Source organism: Vicia villosa, linkage group LG6, assembly GCF_029867415.1.
Source record: "Vicia villosa cultivar HV-30 ecotype Madison, WI linkage group LG6, Vvil1.0, whole genome shotgun sequence".
NCBI lineage: Eukaryota > Viridiplantae > Streptophyta > Magnoliopsida > Fabales > Fabaceae > Vicia > Vicia villosa.
Window position 1 is genome coordinate 67,617,235 of NC_081185.1, and position 17,111 is coordinate 67,634,345.

General features: G+C 32.5%; 2 protein-coding genes across 2 annotated transcripts; one reads left to right on the forward strand and one right to left on the reverse strand.

Annotated features, from left to right (window-relative positions):
* The first annotated feature begins 1,610 nt into the window (after window positions 1-1,610).
* On the forward strand, window positions 1,611-2,204 carry LOC131613810 (uncharacterized). The gene has a single exon (XM_058885450.1). It carries the CDS (start codon window positions 1,611-1,613, stop codon window positions 2,202-2,204), a length of 594 nt encoding a protein of 197 aa, XP_058741433.1.
* An 8,671-nt stretch (window positions 2,205-10,875) lies between these two features.
* Window positions 10,876-14,604, reverse strand: LOC131611617 (enoyl-[acyl-carrier-protein] reductase [NADH], chloroplastic-like). Its single transcript, XM_058883554.1, has 12 exons — window positions 14,413-14,604; window positions 13,933-14,231; window positions 13,222-13,331; window positions 12,707-12,762; window positions 12,530-12,614; window positions 12,394-12,441; window positions 12,201-12,275; window positions 11,994-12,105; window positions 11,802-11,905; window positions 11,615-11,672; window positions 11,437-11,535; window positions 10,876-11,335 (listed from the first exon to the last, which is right to left on the reverse strand). The coding sequence occupies exons 2-12, from the start codon at window positions 14,201-14,203 to the stop codon at window positions 11,181-11,183; spliced, it is 1,173 nt and encodes a 390-aa protein (XP_058739537.1). The 5' UTR covers window positions 14,204-14,231; window positions 14,413-14,604; the 3' UTR covers window positions 10,876-11,180.
* Between the last annotated feature and the right edge of the window lie 2,507 nt (window positions 14,605-17,111).

Genomic DNA, 17,111 nt, shown 5'->3' on the forward strand with positions numbered 1-17,111 from the left:
TAAAATTGTCATTTTTATTTACTTATTATTAATTTTTAATGTCCGGAGACTATACTAGCATTACTTTAGTCATTCAATTATAAAGATCTCTATTTGTATTTGTTAGTGGGAATCTTTGCAAAGAATTCTTTATATAGGGCTTCTAAGACGGAAAATTTCCCCATTAGAGAAGAGGAAGAAAGTCCCTTGAAGGCACTTTAGTTTGGGAACGACGAACATATTTCTCGTCCCGCTTAATTAGAATACTAATATATCTTTAATTAATACATAATTCTAATATATGTTTATTGTTTATTTCATATAATTTGTTTTATAAAAAAAACAAAAAATATAAAAAATGTTAGTCAAAGAGGGATTTAAATGACTATTTTTAATTTGAAAATTTAGTGGTTATAGATTAAATATTATCAAAACAATAGAGGTATTATAAAAAATTAATTTCTTATCATAGTAAATTTTATTATTAGTTTAGTTAAAAATAATACTTTTTATATTTATGAATCTTCGTTGAAATTAAGGATATTTGTGAGGATCCGCAAAGATGGAGATGAAGAAACAATTCTTGAAGATAATATTAACGGAAGAATTGAAGGTTCTCCAATCTGTCTACACAATACAACAGAAAAACTTATCCGATAAGGAAAACAAGAAAAAAGAAATTACTGTTTAATTGAAATGACGAAAGAAAATCCAACTACTCTTTAGTAAACTCGTAAAAACTATAATTGGAATTGGTAATTTTTCTCTTGACAAATAGATTTGAAAGAGGAAATAAATGTATTACCTGTTATAATAATAAACAATTATTATTATTATTATTATTATTATTATTATTATTATTATTATTATTATTATTATTATTATTTTGAAATAGGGATGAATAGTCTATATCTATCATTCATGGAAAATTTCAACTTGGTACAGTGACATGCATAGTAAATGATAAGATTTTAACACTATAAATACCACTTCGTGGTATATGTAAAATACAACACAAAGTTTCTAAGGAAAACAATATACTCTCTCAGTCTCTTCTATCTCTCTATATTCGGTTTTTCTTAACACATTATCAGCACGATCGTTCTATCAGAAGTTTCCAATACACTAGATATAATCATGTCAAATCTTAAGCATCAATTCAAAATTCTAAGCATAACTGGGGACAACTTCATAACCTGGAACAACAATTTAATAGGGTACCTTACATGTGAGGGACTTAACAAAATTCTTGAAGGAGAGAATTCTGGAAAATCTACAGACGACCTAGATGAAATAGAAAAAAGAAAATCAAAAGTATACAGAATAATCAAGCATCATCTTGATGATGGATTGCAAACAGGATATTCAAATGCTAAAGATCCCAAGATTTTATGGGACAAAATTAAAGCAAGATTTAGACATCAGAAGAAAGTCCTGTTACCCTCATTAGTGAATCAGTGGAACAAGTTGAGGTTCCAAAATTATAAAACTGTCATTGCGTATAATTCTGCTATGCACCAAATTATATCACAGCTAGAATTTTGTGGCAAAATTATAACTGAAAAAGAAAAGTTAGAAAAAACTTTTTCGACTTTCCATGCATCTCAGGTATTATTCAACAACAATATAGAATGAGGGAATACACTGAGTATTCTGATTTAGTTGCAGCCCTTCTAGTGGCAGAACAAAATAACGAGCTCCTAATAAAAAACCACCAGGCACGACCCACAGGAACAATGCCATATCCTGAAACTAATGCCACGACCTTTAATCATGTGCGCGATGGATTTAATCGTCTTAAGAGACGTGGTGGTCATGTTCGTTTTGATGGTAATAATGGTCATGCTCGTTTTGATAGTCACAATCAAGGAGGATATCATGGTCGAAACCTTTTCCACGGTCGAAACGATTTTTGTGGTAGAGGACGTGGACGAGGTCATGTGAATAGTTATAGATCCCCCAGATATGACCAAAATAATTGGAATCACAAAGGAAATGGTAAGTATATTCAAGAAGGTCCTTCAAGGAATTATGAGGATATATGTTACAGATGCGGAAAGAAATGCCATTGGTCTAAGGTGTGTAGAACACTAGAACATTTGTGTAAAAGAAAAATGGCATATGTTGAAGAAAAGGGAAAAGAAGTGAATTTTAATGAGATTGAACCCAGAAATGATAATACCTATTTTGAAACTGCTGACATTGTTGGAGATGAAACACATTAAGTAACTTTTTAAAATATGTATTTGAATAATGTTTGGTGTGCTTGTTTTATATTTGAAATATGTATCTACTTAACAATATGTATTGTGTTAAGGTGTATCTTAAGTTTGTATGAAATAATAATGTTAAATATGTTGTTAATTTACTGTATTTAATCTTATTTTTATTTTTAAGAAGGTTAGACATGGAACATGTCAAAGACATTTGCATTCCGGACAGTGGAATTACACACACAATCCTCAAAAGTAAGAAATATTTTACTGAAATAAATCCCACTAAAGGTATAATAAATACAATCTCAGGTCCTGTAGATTTAATTGAATGAACAGGTAATGCTATGTCCGTATTACCAAATGGGACAAAATTTGTCATTAATATGTTTTATACTCTCCAAAATCAAAGAGAAATTTGTTGAGTTTTAATGACATATATCGTCAAGGATATGACACTGAAACTACAACTGAAGGTAATATGAAATACATTAATATTACTTCTAATGTTTTGGGAAAGAAGAAAATTTTAGAAAAACTACCAAAATTGCCTTCTGGGTTACATTACACATATATACATGAAATTGAATGCAATTTAGTAGTAAAAGAAGATCCCAAAATTGTGATTTTATGGCATGACCGTTTAGGTCACCCTGGTTCAACAATGATGCGTAAAATAGTTGAAAGTACACATGATCATCCATTGAAAAGTTTAAAACTTACACAAGATGATAGACCGTGTGAAGCTTTCTCTCTTGGCAAACTAATAACAAAGCATTCACCAGGAAAGATTCAGACAGAATCACCTGCATTTCTTAAAAGAATTCAAGGAGACATATGTAGACCTATCCATCCACCGTCAGGACCATTCAAGTATTTTATGGTATTAATTGATGCATCTAGTAGATGGTCATATGTATGCTTACTGTCAAGTCGTGATATGGCATTTGCAAAATTTCTTGCACAAATAATTAAACTTAGAGCTCAATTTCCTGATTATACTATAAAGAAAATTAGACTTGACAATGCTGATGAATTTACATCGGAATCATTCATTAATTATTGCATGTCAATTGGTATTACTGTTGAACATCCTGTTCCTCATGTACATACCCAAAATGGTTTAGCTGAGTCATTAATCAAACGTCTTCAATATATTGCTAGACCATTAATAATGAGAACTAAACTACCAGTTGCTGTTTGGGGTCATGCAATTTTACATGTTGCAGCACTTATCCGTCTAAGGCCAAGTGCTGATCATAAACATACCCCTTATCAACTTGCAATTGGTAAGGAACCAAATATTTTTCATTTAAAGATATTTGGTTGTGCAGTATATGTCCCAATATCACCACCACAAAGAACAAAGATGGGACCTCAAAGAAGGTTAGGTATATATGTGGGGTATGAATCACCATCTATTATTAGATATCTTGAATCTTTAACAGGTGATGTTTTTCAGGCAAGATTTGTTGATTGTCATTTTGACGAAACAATATTTCCAACTTTAGTGGGGGGAGGATAAGAAACTAGAAAATAACATAATATGGCATGTACCTCATTTATTACATTTGGACCCATATAATAGATCGTGGGAAGAAAATGTAAAGAAAATAGTCCACTTACAAGATTTAGCAAATCAATTGCCATATTCATTTACTGATTTAAAAAGAGTAACAAAGTCACATGTACCAACTATAAATGTTCCTGCTAGAATTGAGGTTTCAAATCAAAATAATGTAGCAAGTACATCTAAGACACACTTGAAACGTGGACGACCTATGGGATCCAAAGACAAAAATCCCCGAAAAAGAAAGGGAATATAAAAGGTGAATTTGATTGAAAGTGATCTTTAAAAGACACTAGATAATGATAAATCCACAATTGAAAAGCGTGCTCTCGAAGAAGCACAAGATGATGAAAATGTGATCATTGATAATGAAACTGAAAATAAGAATGATCTTGAGATTTCAATTAATTATGTTGATACAGGAATTTTGTGGAACCGAAAAGGTATGAATATAGATGAAGTATTTTCATTCTCCGTTGCATGTTAAATTATAAATGGAAATGATGATCCAAAGCCAAGAAGTATGAGTGAATGTCAAAATAGACATGACTGGAAAAATTGGAAGGATACAATAGATACTGAGTTAAATTCTCTTAAAGATCGAAAAGTATTTGGCCCTATTATGGTTATATCAAAAGATGTGAAACCAGTCGGGTATAAATGGGTTTTTGTAAGAAAATGAAATGAGAAAAATGAGATTGTCAAATACAAAGCTTGTCTCGTTGCACAAGGTTTTTACCAACGACCGGGAATTGATTATGAGGTAACATATTCTCCTGTTATGGATGCTATTACTTTTCGTTATTTAATTGGTTTATCTGTATTTAACAATCTTGATATGTATCTTATGGATGTTGTTACTGCTTATTTATATGAATCACTTGATACTGATATATACATGAAAATCCTAGAAGGATTTAAAATGCCTGAGACATCAAAACCTAGAGAAATGTATGCAATTAAGTTGCAGAGGTCATTGTAATGGTTAAAACAATTAGGGCACATGTGGTACAATAGACTAAGTGAATATTTACTTAAAGAAGGCTATGAAAATAATCCTATTTGTCCTTGTGTTTTTATAAGAAAAACAATATCCGGATTTGTAACAATTGATGTTTATGTTGATGATTTAAATATCATTGGGACTAATAAAGAAAGCAGAGAAGCGAGAAATTATTTAAAGAAAGAATTTGAAATGAAAGATCTGAGAAAAACTAGATTCTGCCTTGGTTTACAGATTGAGTATACTAAAAATGGTATATTGGTACATCAATCAAATTATACAGAAAGGGTATTAAAAAGGTTCAATATGGACAAGGCAAATCCTTTGAGTAGTCCAATGATGGGTAGAACACTTAATATTGAAAAAGATCCCTTTAGGCCTAAGGAAAGTAATGAAGAAGACCTTGGCTCAGAAGTGCCATACTTTAGTGCCATTGGAGCACTCATGTACCTTGCTAACTATGCAAGACCCGATATAGCTTTTGTAGTGAATTTACTAGCAAGATTCAGTTCATGCCCTACAAAAAAGACATTGGAAAGGAATAAAGCATATATTTCGATATCTTCGAGGTACATCTGATCTTGGTTTATTTTATTCTAACCATGCAAAATCAGTTTTGCTTGGTTATGCAGATGCAGGATATTTGTCAGACCCACATAATGCTAAATCACAAACTGGATATATATTTACATATGGTAACACTGCAATATCATGGAGATCGCAAAAGCAAACACTTGTAGCAACTTCTTCAAATCATGCTGAAGTAATTGTCCTTCATGAAGCAAGCAAAAAGTGTAGATGGTTATGATCGGTAACTCGACATATCCAGGGAGCGTCTGGTTTACCAATTGATAATAATCCAACAATTTTGTATGAAGACAATGCGGCATGTGTTAACCAGATGAAAGAAGGTTACATAAAAAGTGACAGAATCAAGCATATCCCTCCGAAGTTTTTCTCATTCACACAAGAACTTGAAAGAAACAAAGAGGTTGATATTCAGTATATTTGTTCAAGTGATTACGTGGCAGATCTCTTTACAAAGGCACCTCCTACATCAATTTTCAAGAAACATGTACAAAATATTGGAATGTGTCACCTTCGAGATCTTTAAAGAAGAACTATACGTGTTCTGTTGAGGGGGGGCATAATGTTGTACTCTTTTTCCCTTATTAAGGTTTTTATCCCAATGGGTTTTTCCTAATAAGGTTTTTAAGGAGACAACTTATGTTTCCATAGGATTCATCTCAACAAGACTTCAACGGAGCACTGCGGCAAATATTTCAAAAGGGGGAGTGTTATAATAATAAACAATTATTATTATTATTATTATTATTATTATTATTATTATTATTATTATTATTATTATTATTATTTTGAAATAGGAATGAATAGTCTATATCTATCATTCATGGAAAATTTCAACTTGGCACAGTGACATATATAGTAAATGATAAGATTTTAACACTATAAATACCACTTCGTAGTATATGTAAAATACAACACAAACTTTCTAAGAAAAACAATATACTCTCTCAATCTCTTCTATCTCTCTATATTCGGTTTTTCTTAACATTACCTTCTTATTATGTCCTATGCAATTCAACCAAAAGTCATTTTCAATCGAGTGGTTTTTGGCTTATCCCAAGTCTCAACCATGTCCTATGCAATTGTTTCTGACAAAAGATTCATCCAAATAATAATCCTATTAAATCCGATATATATATATATATATATATATATATATATATATATATATATATATATATATATATATATATATATATATATATATATATATATACTAGTAATTCCTTTTAAGCAGTATATTCTAACACACGAGCACAATTAATATAGTCAATTTTTCTATTTTTCATTAAAGTGATTTTAAATTGTAATGGTTGTACTTTGTACCTATATAATTTTAATTTTATTTTAATTATTCAATATTAAAAAATTAGTTTGTATAACAAAATTCAATACTCATCCATTCTAAATTATGACATTTTCACTGATTCATAATAAAATGTAAAAGTTTATATCAGAAAGAAAAACTATGAGAGAATTTACAAATTTATATCTTATCAATAATATTGAAAAGAAAATTTTAAAAAATTAAAAGAAGAAAGAATATTAAATATTAAAAAATATTATTAAAATTTTCTAAAAATATTGATATTTTTAATTGAAAATATAAAATAACTTACTATAATTTAACAAAATTGTTTTTTTATTTACAAAAATATTTATAATTTAAGATGGAGGTAGTACTCAACAATAATGTTGTCGTCTTATTGTATTTCTCTTGTAATAAATGGCCATTTACTTATAAAATTAATAATATACTTTTTAAATTTAATTAATAAACTAGACGTTCGCCCGTGCGATGCACGGGATCGTCATGCATAGTTATAGAGAAATAGAATAATAAACTATAAATGACTCATTATATCTTATATTTTTTTTCTCTCAAAATTTTAGAAATTGTCCTTTTCATTTCGTCACGATAATTCAAGTCAATTTATGACACTAAAAATATGTCGAGTAGTGTTCTCCGGACACACCATCCGAATAATGTTATTCGAATGAATCATTTATAATAAAACAAAAAAATAAAAAAGAAAAGCAAATCAAATCAAATATGTTAAAAAAACAAAGAACCAATATATAGAAGGGGACCAAACCTACACCCTCAAGGTTAACAAAAAACGATAAAGACTTTATATTTCTTCGTGAGATCATTTTTACTATAAAAACCGCTTTCTTCAGAGTTGGTTTAAAAACATTATAATATTTAATTTAATATTATAATATTTATTTAATTTATTATGTGGTATTAATTAATTTGTTTATCAATTAATAATATTTTCTTTTTTATTTAATTAATTTATTATAGATTTTGGTGGAAAGTTTTGGTGGGAAGAACTTCTAGGATTATAATTTAGTATGATTATTTTTTAGTTATAGAAAAATAAAAACAAAAACATATTTGTAACTAATCTAATTTCGTCTTACATAAACCAATATAAATTAAATCATAAATTATCAAATTTGTTCGCATTTATATAGAAAATTATTTCCTCCACCCTATATGATGGAGAATCATCTATGAAAATTCGAAAATATCTTTGAGAATCGAAAATTACATTTCTAGACACATCATTTTCACACCAAAACACATCTTAAGTGAAACTCACCTCCTTTTTACCCAATATTTAGTCCATAAAGTATCTCAGGACACACCTCGTCAACTTAGTAATAAATTTGGATGTGCACTTCCAGATTTGTGAAGCGGAAATTTAAAAAAATGTCACATTTGCATGTCAGTGATTTTTTAAAAGTTCATATTTGGAAATGCCAAGAGAAAATTTTAATAAAATAGCACCTTGCATGTTCTTCTTTCTCGTGATCAAATACATTTCTTCTTTGAAAATCCTTAAAAACCATCTTCCCTTCTTAATCAACTTTTGCACTCCAAATTTTCATTTTTGTATTTTATCACATCAAGAAGAGCAAAAGAAGCTAGAATTTAAAATAAAGTTCATGTATTTCATTTCTCATTGCTCACATTAATTTAGTTTTTAAGCAGAAAAAGTGAAAGTTGTGTCTGAAAATATATTTCCGGAGTCTAGTTGATTTCACACGAAAGTGTATTTCTGAAATAGTTTATAGTATATTTTGAACATTTTTTTGTTGAATATTTTCTTTTATTGTTTGCCTTACATATGGTGCATCGTAATGTTATCTGCAAATATATTGTGTCTACGCATGTCAAACCTGTTGATGTCAAGGTAGATGTTGGCAACCAAATTACAAATGGGCAAAAGTTTGATGTTTGTGATAATATGATCCATTGGATATGCATGAAGGCATCCAAATTGGGGTTTGACATTGTAATCAGAAGGTCGGATAATGGTTCATACATAAGACTTGCTTTTGTGACATTGAGATGCGAAAGAAGTGACAAGTACACAACTCCTCTCCAGAAGTTGAAACGAGATGACACCGATTCAAAGAAATGCGAGTGTCCTTTTAAGTTGTGTGGATATATTTTGGAAAATAATAAACAGAGACTTAATGGGACTTGTGGTAAACATAACCATGACATGTGTCCCAGGTTAGTCGGTAATCCCATTGCATGTTGCCTTATGCCTGAAGAGAAGGAAATCATTTTTGACATGACATTAAACACTGTGTGGCCCAAAATCATAGTTGCAAAATTTGAAACGTAAAAGACTCGGAAATATCTCAAATATAAAGGAAGTATATAATGTTCGTGTCTGAAACAACAAAAGTGATAAGAGGAGATAGAACTGAAATACAAGAACTGTTGAAACTTCTGGATGATAATCATTATGTATCTAGATCCCGAGTGTGCGAGGATGAAGAAATGGTTTGAGTTATATTTTGGACTCATATTCAAAATCCAATTGATTGTATTATGTGTATTGTGTGACTTTTAAAATCGTTGTGTTTTGTTCAACTTTATTTGAAACCAGGATGCCATATACCACTAACATCATCTGAGCGGACAATTCATTCAACAAGGGAAGATGAAACTTGGTCGGATAATTTTTCGGATAGGATGCAAGAATTCACCCAGTTAAATGAGATTGAAAATGAATCAAATAAGCAAAAGTAAATGGTGGAACCACTCATGATATAGATTTAGATGGATACACGTGTTTCGATTCATTTTAGTTTTTATACAACAATGTATTTATGTGGTTAGACATATTTTGTATGTAATCTTGCGTTAACATTAAAGATGTCAAATGTATACATTTTTAGATTTTAATGTATGTTTCAATTTCCCAAAATTTTCTCCATTTTTGTTTTCTATAACAGGTTATATGTGAACAGTGCGAGGTGAATATGAAAATACATTTTTAGACACACCCCAATGTCATTAGGAACAAGGTGTATCTGAAAGTACATATCTAAATTATCCTTTGAGATAGGATTGAGTTTATAAGGTGCATATTGATCTAAAACTTGTATAAATATGGGTGCCAATAAACTTGCTAGCACAAACACACAAAGAACATACAAAAACGTCTCAATATGCATATCTCGCTTTCGTCAACTTCAATGGAGAAAAGCCCTCTCTTCAATTTAGATTCTCAGAGATCACCCGTCTTGTCGGTCTAAAATCAAAATTAGAGAAAGTGTACCCAGACAATCGAAGAGTTTTGAAGCTTTATTATCATTTGCCCTCTATTGATAGCGATGTGAAGATACAGTTCGGTGAGTTTGAGTTGAAGACGGATGAAGATTTATCTACTATGTGGAGTACACTTAATTGTTACAAAACAAAAAGTCTAATCAAATTGGATGCGAAGATTGCGAGATAGATCGAAGATGTTGAAACATCCTACTTGATGATGAATTGTTCGATTTAAGTTAACGATTATCTATATAAAATTTTGTTTTTTATGTACGTCATAACAATTATTAATGTTAATTTATCTTTATTACTGCGTCTGTTTCATTTTTGCATTTGTTTCTAATTCAGTAGGTTTCAAAAATATACTTTCGTAAGATATGTGGAGATGCATTTTCATATTATTTTTTATCATAAAATTAAGGGGGTCTAGCTCAATTACGAATGAATTGTAATTACGAATGAATTGTGTATGGTCCGGAAGTATATTTCAAAATTTCACAGATAGTTTTGATTTTCGCTAGAGTGGAGTTCAATCCTTAGGGCGGAAAGACCAATTCCTTTTATAAACTAATTATGGTAATCAAAATAGGCCAACTAAAATTTAAAACAGGATTTGAATTCGTTATAACCCATCTCATCCAGCCCATCCCTTGCTCACCCCTGATGAATAAATTTGAATCAAACTTTAGAAAATAAATGGCAACTAACAAAAACAACTGATTTGATTCAGTTTTTTGAATCTTTGCTCACAAAATTCAAATTTAACCAAACCAATCAAGAATAGTTTAGTTTTATTTCATTCAATTTGGTTGTTATTTAACTTTAAGAAACTTATTTTAAAAAATCTAAAAGAAAACTATAGTTTTCATAATCTATCTCTTTCCTATTACTTTTGTAGAGTAAATGTCTAAACTGATTATTAAGATAAAAATGAACCAACATAGACAAACCAACATATGATCCTTGAAAAATGTTACAAAAATCTTAAATTTTAACCAAACTAGTCCATAGATGGCGGCAGGGCCACTAGCATGCCCATTCAAATGTTAGGACTCTCCAAATTATTCAATACATTTTGCAGAGGACACTGCAAAGAGGATCACAATGATTATGCAGTTCAAACAACCACTTACTAATTTATCAAACTGTAAAACTAACTCTTATAGGTTTTTTCATCATCATAGGCCGCACGTCTTAGTCAAGTAGAAGGATTACGATTTCAAACAAAGAAAACTAATCAGCTCAATTTCAATGTTCTTGCTTTGGAATGGCGAGGTCTTTAAATACTGGACTGTCGACTCCAACACCCATGGCGTTTAGTCCGTTATCGACGTATATAACAGCGCCTGTGATAGCTGATGCTAAGGGTGATGCCAAGAAAGCAGCAGTGTTGCCTACCTCCTCTGTTACAAGAATACTCCAAAGTGTAAGTAATAGCATAACAAAAATGTCGCAAATGTTTCATTTCAGAAAGGGACGATCTCGAGAGTAATAGTATTATTACCTGCATTTAGTTCTTTCTGAATGGGTGCATTGGTAAACGAATAATCAATCATCGTGTCAATGAAACCGATTGCTTTTGCAGCACGGCTTCCCAATGGACCTACACATTTGAACCGTTTAAGTTGAAATATTTGAAAAAGTTACTATCAACAGCACTAGGTGTTTAACGCCATGAATACCTGCAGATATAGTATTGACTCTGATTCTTTTCTTTCTACCGGCTTCAAAAGCAAGCACCTGATAAATATAATTTCGAAAACCCAGAAGGAAAAGAGGAGGGGTTAGGAGTATGAAAGTACCAAAATCACGTATATTTATGACCGTAATATCTTGGTTTGTAAAAAGAAAAATAAAAGGTAAACTCACTCTTGTATCACTTTCCAAAGCAGCTTTAGCAGAACTCATACCCCCGCCATACCCGGGAATAATCCTCTCAGAAGCAATATAGGTTAGAGATAATGAAGCTCCACCTATAACAAAAACAGACTGGTGAGAACGAGAACGATACATTGAAGGTTGAAGAATCAAAATGTTATCACTCTTAGGTACCGAACGTGCCTGGATTAATGATTGGAAGAAAGTGCTTTAGTAATGAAATATAAGAGTAACTCGACGCAGACAATGCAGCTAGATATCCTTTCCGAGATGTCTCAGACAATAGTTTGCTGACCTATAATAACAGAATTGGTCTTTTTTTGTTAAAGTTCACGACAAAAGTTAGCAAGAAATCTCGTTTCGTTATTGTAATAATAATGATAACCATACCTCGGGTCCATTAGCAAGTGAGTGCACAAGTATGTCTATGGTGCCGAAATCGTTCTTAACAGATTCAACAACTTCCTGAAACGAAACACAAATGCATATTAGACTTATGAGAACTAGCTTTATTTAAACGATGTAAATCATCGAGAAATATAATTGTAATAGAAGCTTAGATAACATAATGATTAATCTATACCTGGACAGTCCAATTTTTGGCTCCAGCATAACGCTTATTAGTTTTTACCTACACAATTTTTACAGAAAATAGATAGTGATATGTTTTGTGAACATTTTATATACCTTTTGATGAATTTTATGAAAATTTCTCTTACATCTTCCGGAACATCTTCGGGAGTGTCATAGACTGCATCCAAGGGATACACTTTAGTAATCTCGAACAATGATCCATCTTGTAACCTGCAAAGTAGAGCAAGTTATCTATTAGAAAAATACTTAAATTTGACATTTAACGACAGGAAAATCAATATAGCAAAGTGTAAAAGTTTTACTTGCGTGATTCGTCAAATTTTCCACGCCGTAGACTGGACTCGAATATATTTAGAGCCTGCATGAAAATGTTCATGGTTAGTACCTGCATGCTTGTATATATCATTGCACTAATATAATTTGACTTTAGGGCCTTGTTGTCAACCGTGAAATGTGAAAAAAGCAGTTTGTTCAAATACCGCTACACAACAGTGCAATAGCCTCTATTTGACAACATTTTGTAACGTATAGATGAACAATAACACACCCCCTCATGCCCAGGACTGAACATCTGAAACGTGGAAATAAATGGTGGGTGGTCCGATCACAGATCTTAAACGAGACTCTAATACTAGGTTAAAAATTGTGGTTGGGCCTAACTCAACCCTACAAAACCGACTTGTAGGGTGAGAATTGCCTCCACTTATAAACAAATGTTCAGGCCATATATTGTCTGATGTGAGACACTTAACACGTATTAACAACACACTTCAAGAAGAAAATAAGAATGATCAAACAGGTAACAATATTTACTTACAGGTACCCATGTGCCAACGAGAATTTCAGCTCCTGCTTGAGCAAGAGATTTTGCTATTGCCCAGCCATATCCATTGTCATCAGCCACACCAGCAATAAATGCCCTTTTGCCTGCACATAAAGTTATTTTCAGTTTACAACAAGTTCATAAGTTGTTTTTAGCTTATTTCCATAAGCTCTTCATGATAACTTATATCAAAACAGTTTGACTTTTTTGTCTCGTTTATGTTATAGAAATAGCTAATACATACGCACTTATATGATCCGAGCTTAAGTTATAAACTCTTGATTAAGCTATTTATCCAAACAGGGTTTAGTTTCACAAGAAAAAACTTCTCATCCTTTAAATACCGATAAACCGACTTTAAGCAGATTTTGAAATGAGTTAAAACATTTAATAGGGAAAGAACAAAATGATACTCACTTCTAACATTACTTCATATGACTGTAGAATGGATCATAAAGGGAAGATATTTTTCAAATCACAAACTAAAACACACACGCACGCGTGACCAAGGCCGTTTTTCAGGGCGTGTAAGGCGAGCTACCACACAGGTTCCAAAGTTAACACGTTAAATTGTGGCTAAATAAAGTCTCATAAAATATTTATCACGATTAAATCGTGGGAAAATAAACCAACCTACACAGAGCCTCCAGAATATGTAACAAAAGCAAAAGAATAGATACGATTTAACGGAAAAAGAAGTGAAACCTCTCAAATCAATTGGCAATCCAGTAACTTGATTGTTTGAGCTGGACTCAGACATCGCCTTCGTTACAAATTTGTCGAATTTAACATTACTTGACGGTAAAACCTGCTGGAAGGGTTTCACAGATGCAACATGACAAACACTTCCTAGTTTATCACATGAGCCAACCTTAACCCTGCCTCCAAGAATCACAGAACCTAACTTCTGCGATGAGGTAATCCTAGGTCTTGAAACTCCAACCGAAATACTAGAAATCGAAGTTGTTGTCGCCATTTCGAATTATCCTAATCTGAACCTAAATCTGCAGAAAACAACGATTAGATCCAAATAAATTTCCACATTTAAATTCCAAAACGCAAATCATAAAAAGTGTTGAAATCAAGATAAACACAGAAACATGATTGATTCGTACAGATTAAGCTATGTTTCAGAACAGAACCAGCATTTACATAGAACCTAGGAAGTAGAGTGGTGTGTTTTACCTTTTGGCAATGAAGGGATGAATGTGGAGAGAGAAATGAGAGAGTTTGAAATGTTATGTATGAGATGAGATTGAGGGTAGAAAATGGAGGAGTGGGATAAACGAAAAACCTTGGAAGTGTGTGTCGATGGAAACAATGTTGTTGTGTTTTAATGTGAAGTTGTTTAGAGTAGTTGGAGCATTGGAAGTGTCGAATGCTATAGTGGTTTTTCTTGGGTTTATGGAAATTGTTTTTTTTTTTTTGTCAACCATGATAAAATAAAAATAATAAAAGAATTTAAATATGTTTTTATTAGTTTTTTGGGTTAATTTATCCTGAAATTCTATAACTTAATTTCAGTTTTTATTTTGATCCCTTATGTTTGATAGTGAAAACGTTAAGTTGAGTGATATGGCATGATAGCAAGGCTTATTTAGCATTTGTGACTCAGCATATTGCATTATATTACTGTTTTATCATTTTATTATGACCAGTCTCCAATTTCACGCTTTATGGCAAGAGTACTTCTTCTCCTTACTCATTCCTCTCCTTCATCATTATCCTCCTTTTTCATTCTTCACGCAAACGATTCTCACGAAGATTCTGTGGGTCATTTGGATTAGTGGTTATAAGTAGGGGTGGCAAAAGGGGTCGCCCGCCCGCCCCGCCTTATGCCCGCCAAAAAACGAGCGGGACGGACATGCCCATCAAGTAAAATGGGCATAAAAGTCATGCCCGCCCCGCCAAGATGGCGGGTTGGCAGGCGGCGAGCTTACCCGCCTATTTTTATTTATATTTTTTTAATAGATTAATAGGTTTTTTTTTACCTTTTAATTAAATTTTTCACTTATTTTTTAAAACAATTTTTTATAAAAGCAACTTTTTAACAAATTTACTTAAAAAAATATTACATATATTTACAAAAAATGTATAAAATAAACCATCAAGAATTGCAATTACTAGAATTAACCAAAAAATAGTGAATTTTGGAGGAAGTGCGGGCTTTGATGGGCGGCGGGCTTTGGCGGGGCGGGTATGGCAGGCAGCGGGTTTTGGCGGGGCGGGCTTTAGCGAGCGACGGGCCTAAAATCCCAACCCAACCCGCCATTTTTTGACGGGAGCGCGGGCCGGCCACGGCCCGTTTTGCCACCCCTAGTTATAAGAAACAAAAGGATGGATTGTTGGTGCCAAGAAGAGTGTGTGATGCATACTGTTACAGATCTCAATAGTGTCAATGTTGGGAAAAAGTTTTAGGGATGTAGGATTTACAGGAATCAATTGGAGAAGGGATGTAATTTTTTCGAGTGGGTAGTGTAGCGGGGAAATTCTGATATCGAAGCCATGGGATTGACTCGAATCAATATTCCGTTTGAAATCGCCACCGCGCTTTATTTTTTCAAAGGAAAAGGGAAAAGAACGTAAAACCCAAAGTTTTGTTTTTTAAAAACAAGAAAGAGATCTCAGGTACGGGTGTTGATTATATGAGGGGAAGGTTTAAAGCACCCCTCATATCCGTGGTACTCCACGGGAACCTTTTTGAAAATCTGTGTGTGTGTGTGCTAAAAAAAGGGTTTGTTTTATTTTTAAAATAAGCTCGGCAAAGCGTTAAGCTTCGGGCCTACATACCTCTTTGGTGCAATGGAGAAGTCAGAGCTAATGTAGTTCCGCTTTTTGGGAAAACATTTTTAAAAACGAATAAACACTTTATCGTCGTCGGAGAGAAATACTCAGCCATTGATCTTGAGCATGAGAACAAACGAGTTCTTTGCATCGCTAATGAAAGAAGGGCTCCAACTCGGATAAAATCGACGAGTATGCCACTAGCTCTCTCACGCGGAAAAGATCTCATTATATCAATCAATTTCAAAATCGTGGGGTATAACCACTCGTTTCGACAATTAACGGTGTCTAAACTTTGAAGAAAAAGGCCACTAAGTGTCATACCCCAAATTTGTCCTACCCCTTGATTTCTAACTGGCTTTAGCTTTGCATTTCATCTGCATACCTCCACTAGGTCGTTTAACCTAACATTCATCATTAATCAATAAATCTGGCATTGGGATCAAGGATCGTGAAGAATTAGGGTTCTTATATTGCTTTGAGGCTCTCACATTCATTCAAAGGATACAAGGGTACTATCTCTCAAGATGCACCAAGTTCGAAGGATTAAGGTCTATATCCCCGTGTGTATCAAGAGATTAGAGTTACTTCCGCATGGTGTCTGAGATTGTTGTTTCATTTGGGTTCACTAGATTTCGTGTTAAGGCGTTCCTCTATGCTCAATTATTATCTTCTTCAAGGATTCCTTGGAAGCATTATTGTTATGGGGAGATCGGATTATAAATGCAACAGCATAGGAGAGTGAAGACTTGTTAGGTGAACCAAGCTTTTTAGGAGGCAAAGTATTCAGGAGTTGAGATTTAATTGTGAGTTTATGGTTGCATCAATCATCATGAGTTATGTCTCAAATACTCGGCTTGATTCATTTCATTACTTGGAGCTACGAGTTCTATGTGGTCTTATGCAAACTTTTGAGCTTTTATCTATACACTCGAATTGATAATGAAAGGAAAGATGAAAGTTTCACTTTATTTCTCAAAGGTCATGTCATCCTAAATATGATGTATTACAAAGAAAATCAATTTGATCTTTTGAAGTTCATAATGAGTTTTATTGGTGTTTGACCATGATTACAATCTATGAGAGGAGTTCCAAATAAA

Excerpts from the sequence above, each read along its gene's own strand:
- LOC131611617 (XM_058883554.1), bottom strand. The coding sequence starts at position 14,203 with ATGGCGACAACAACTTCGATTTCTAGTATTTCGGTTGGAGTTTCAAGA. Across the intron at positions 12,442-12,529 it reads CCGAAGATGTTCCGGAAGAT|GTAAAAACTAATAAGCGTTA; the intron begins GTAAGAGAAATT and ends AAAATTGTGTAG. Across the intron at positions 11,536-11,614 it reads AGTCAATACTATATCTGCAG|GTCCATTGGGAAGCCGTGCT; the intron begins GTATTCATGGCG and ends TCAAATGTGTAG.
- LOC131613810 (XM_058885450.1), top strand. The coding sequence starts at position 1,611 with ATGAGGGAATACACTGAGTATTCTGATTTAGTTGCAGCCCTTCTAGTG.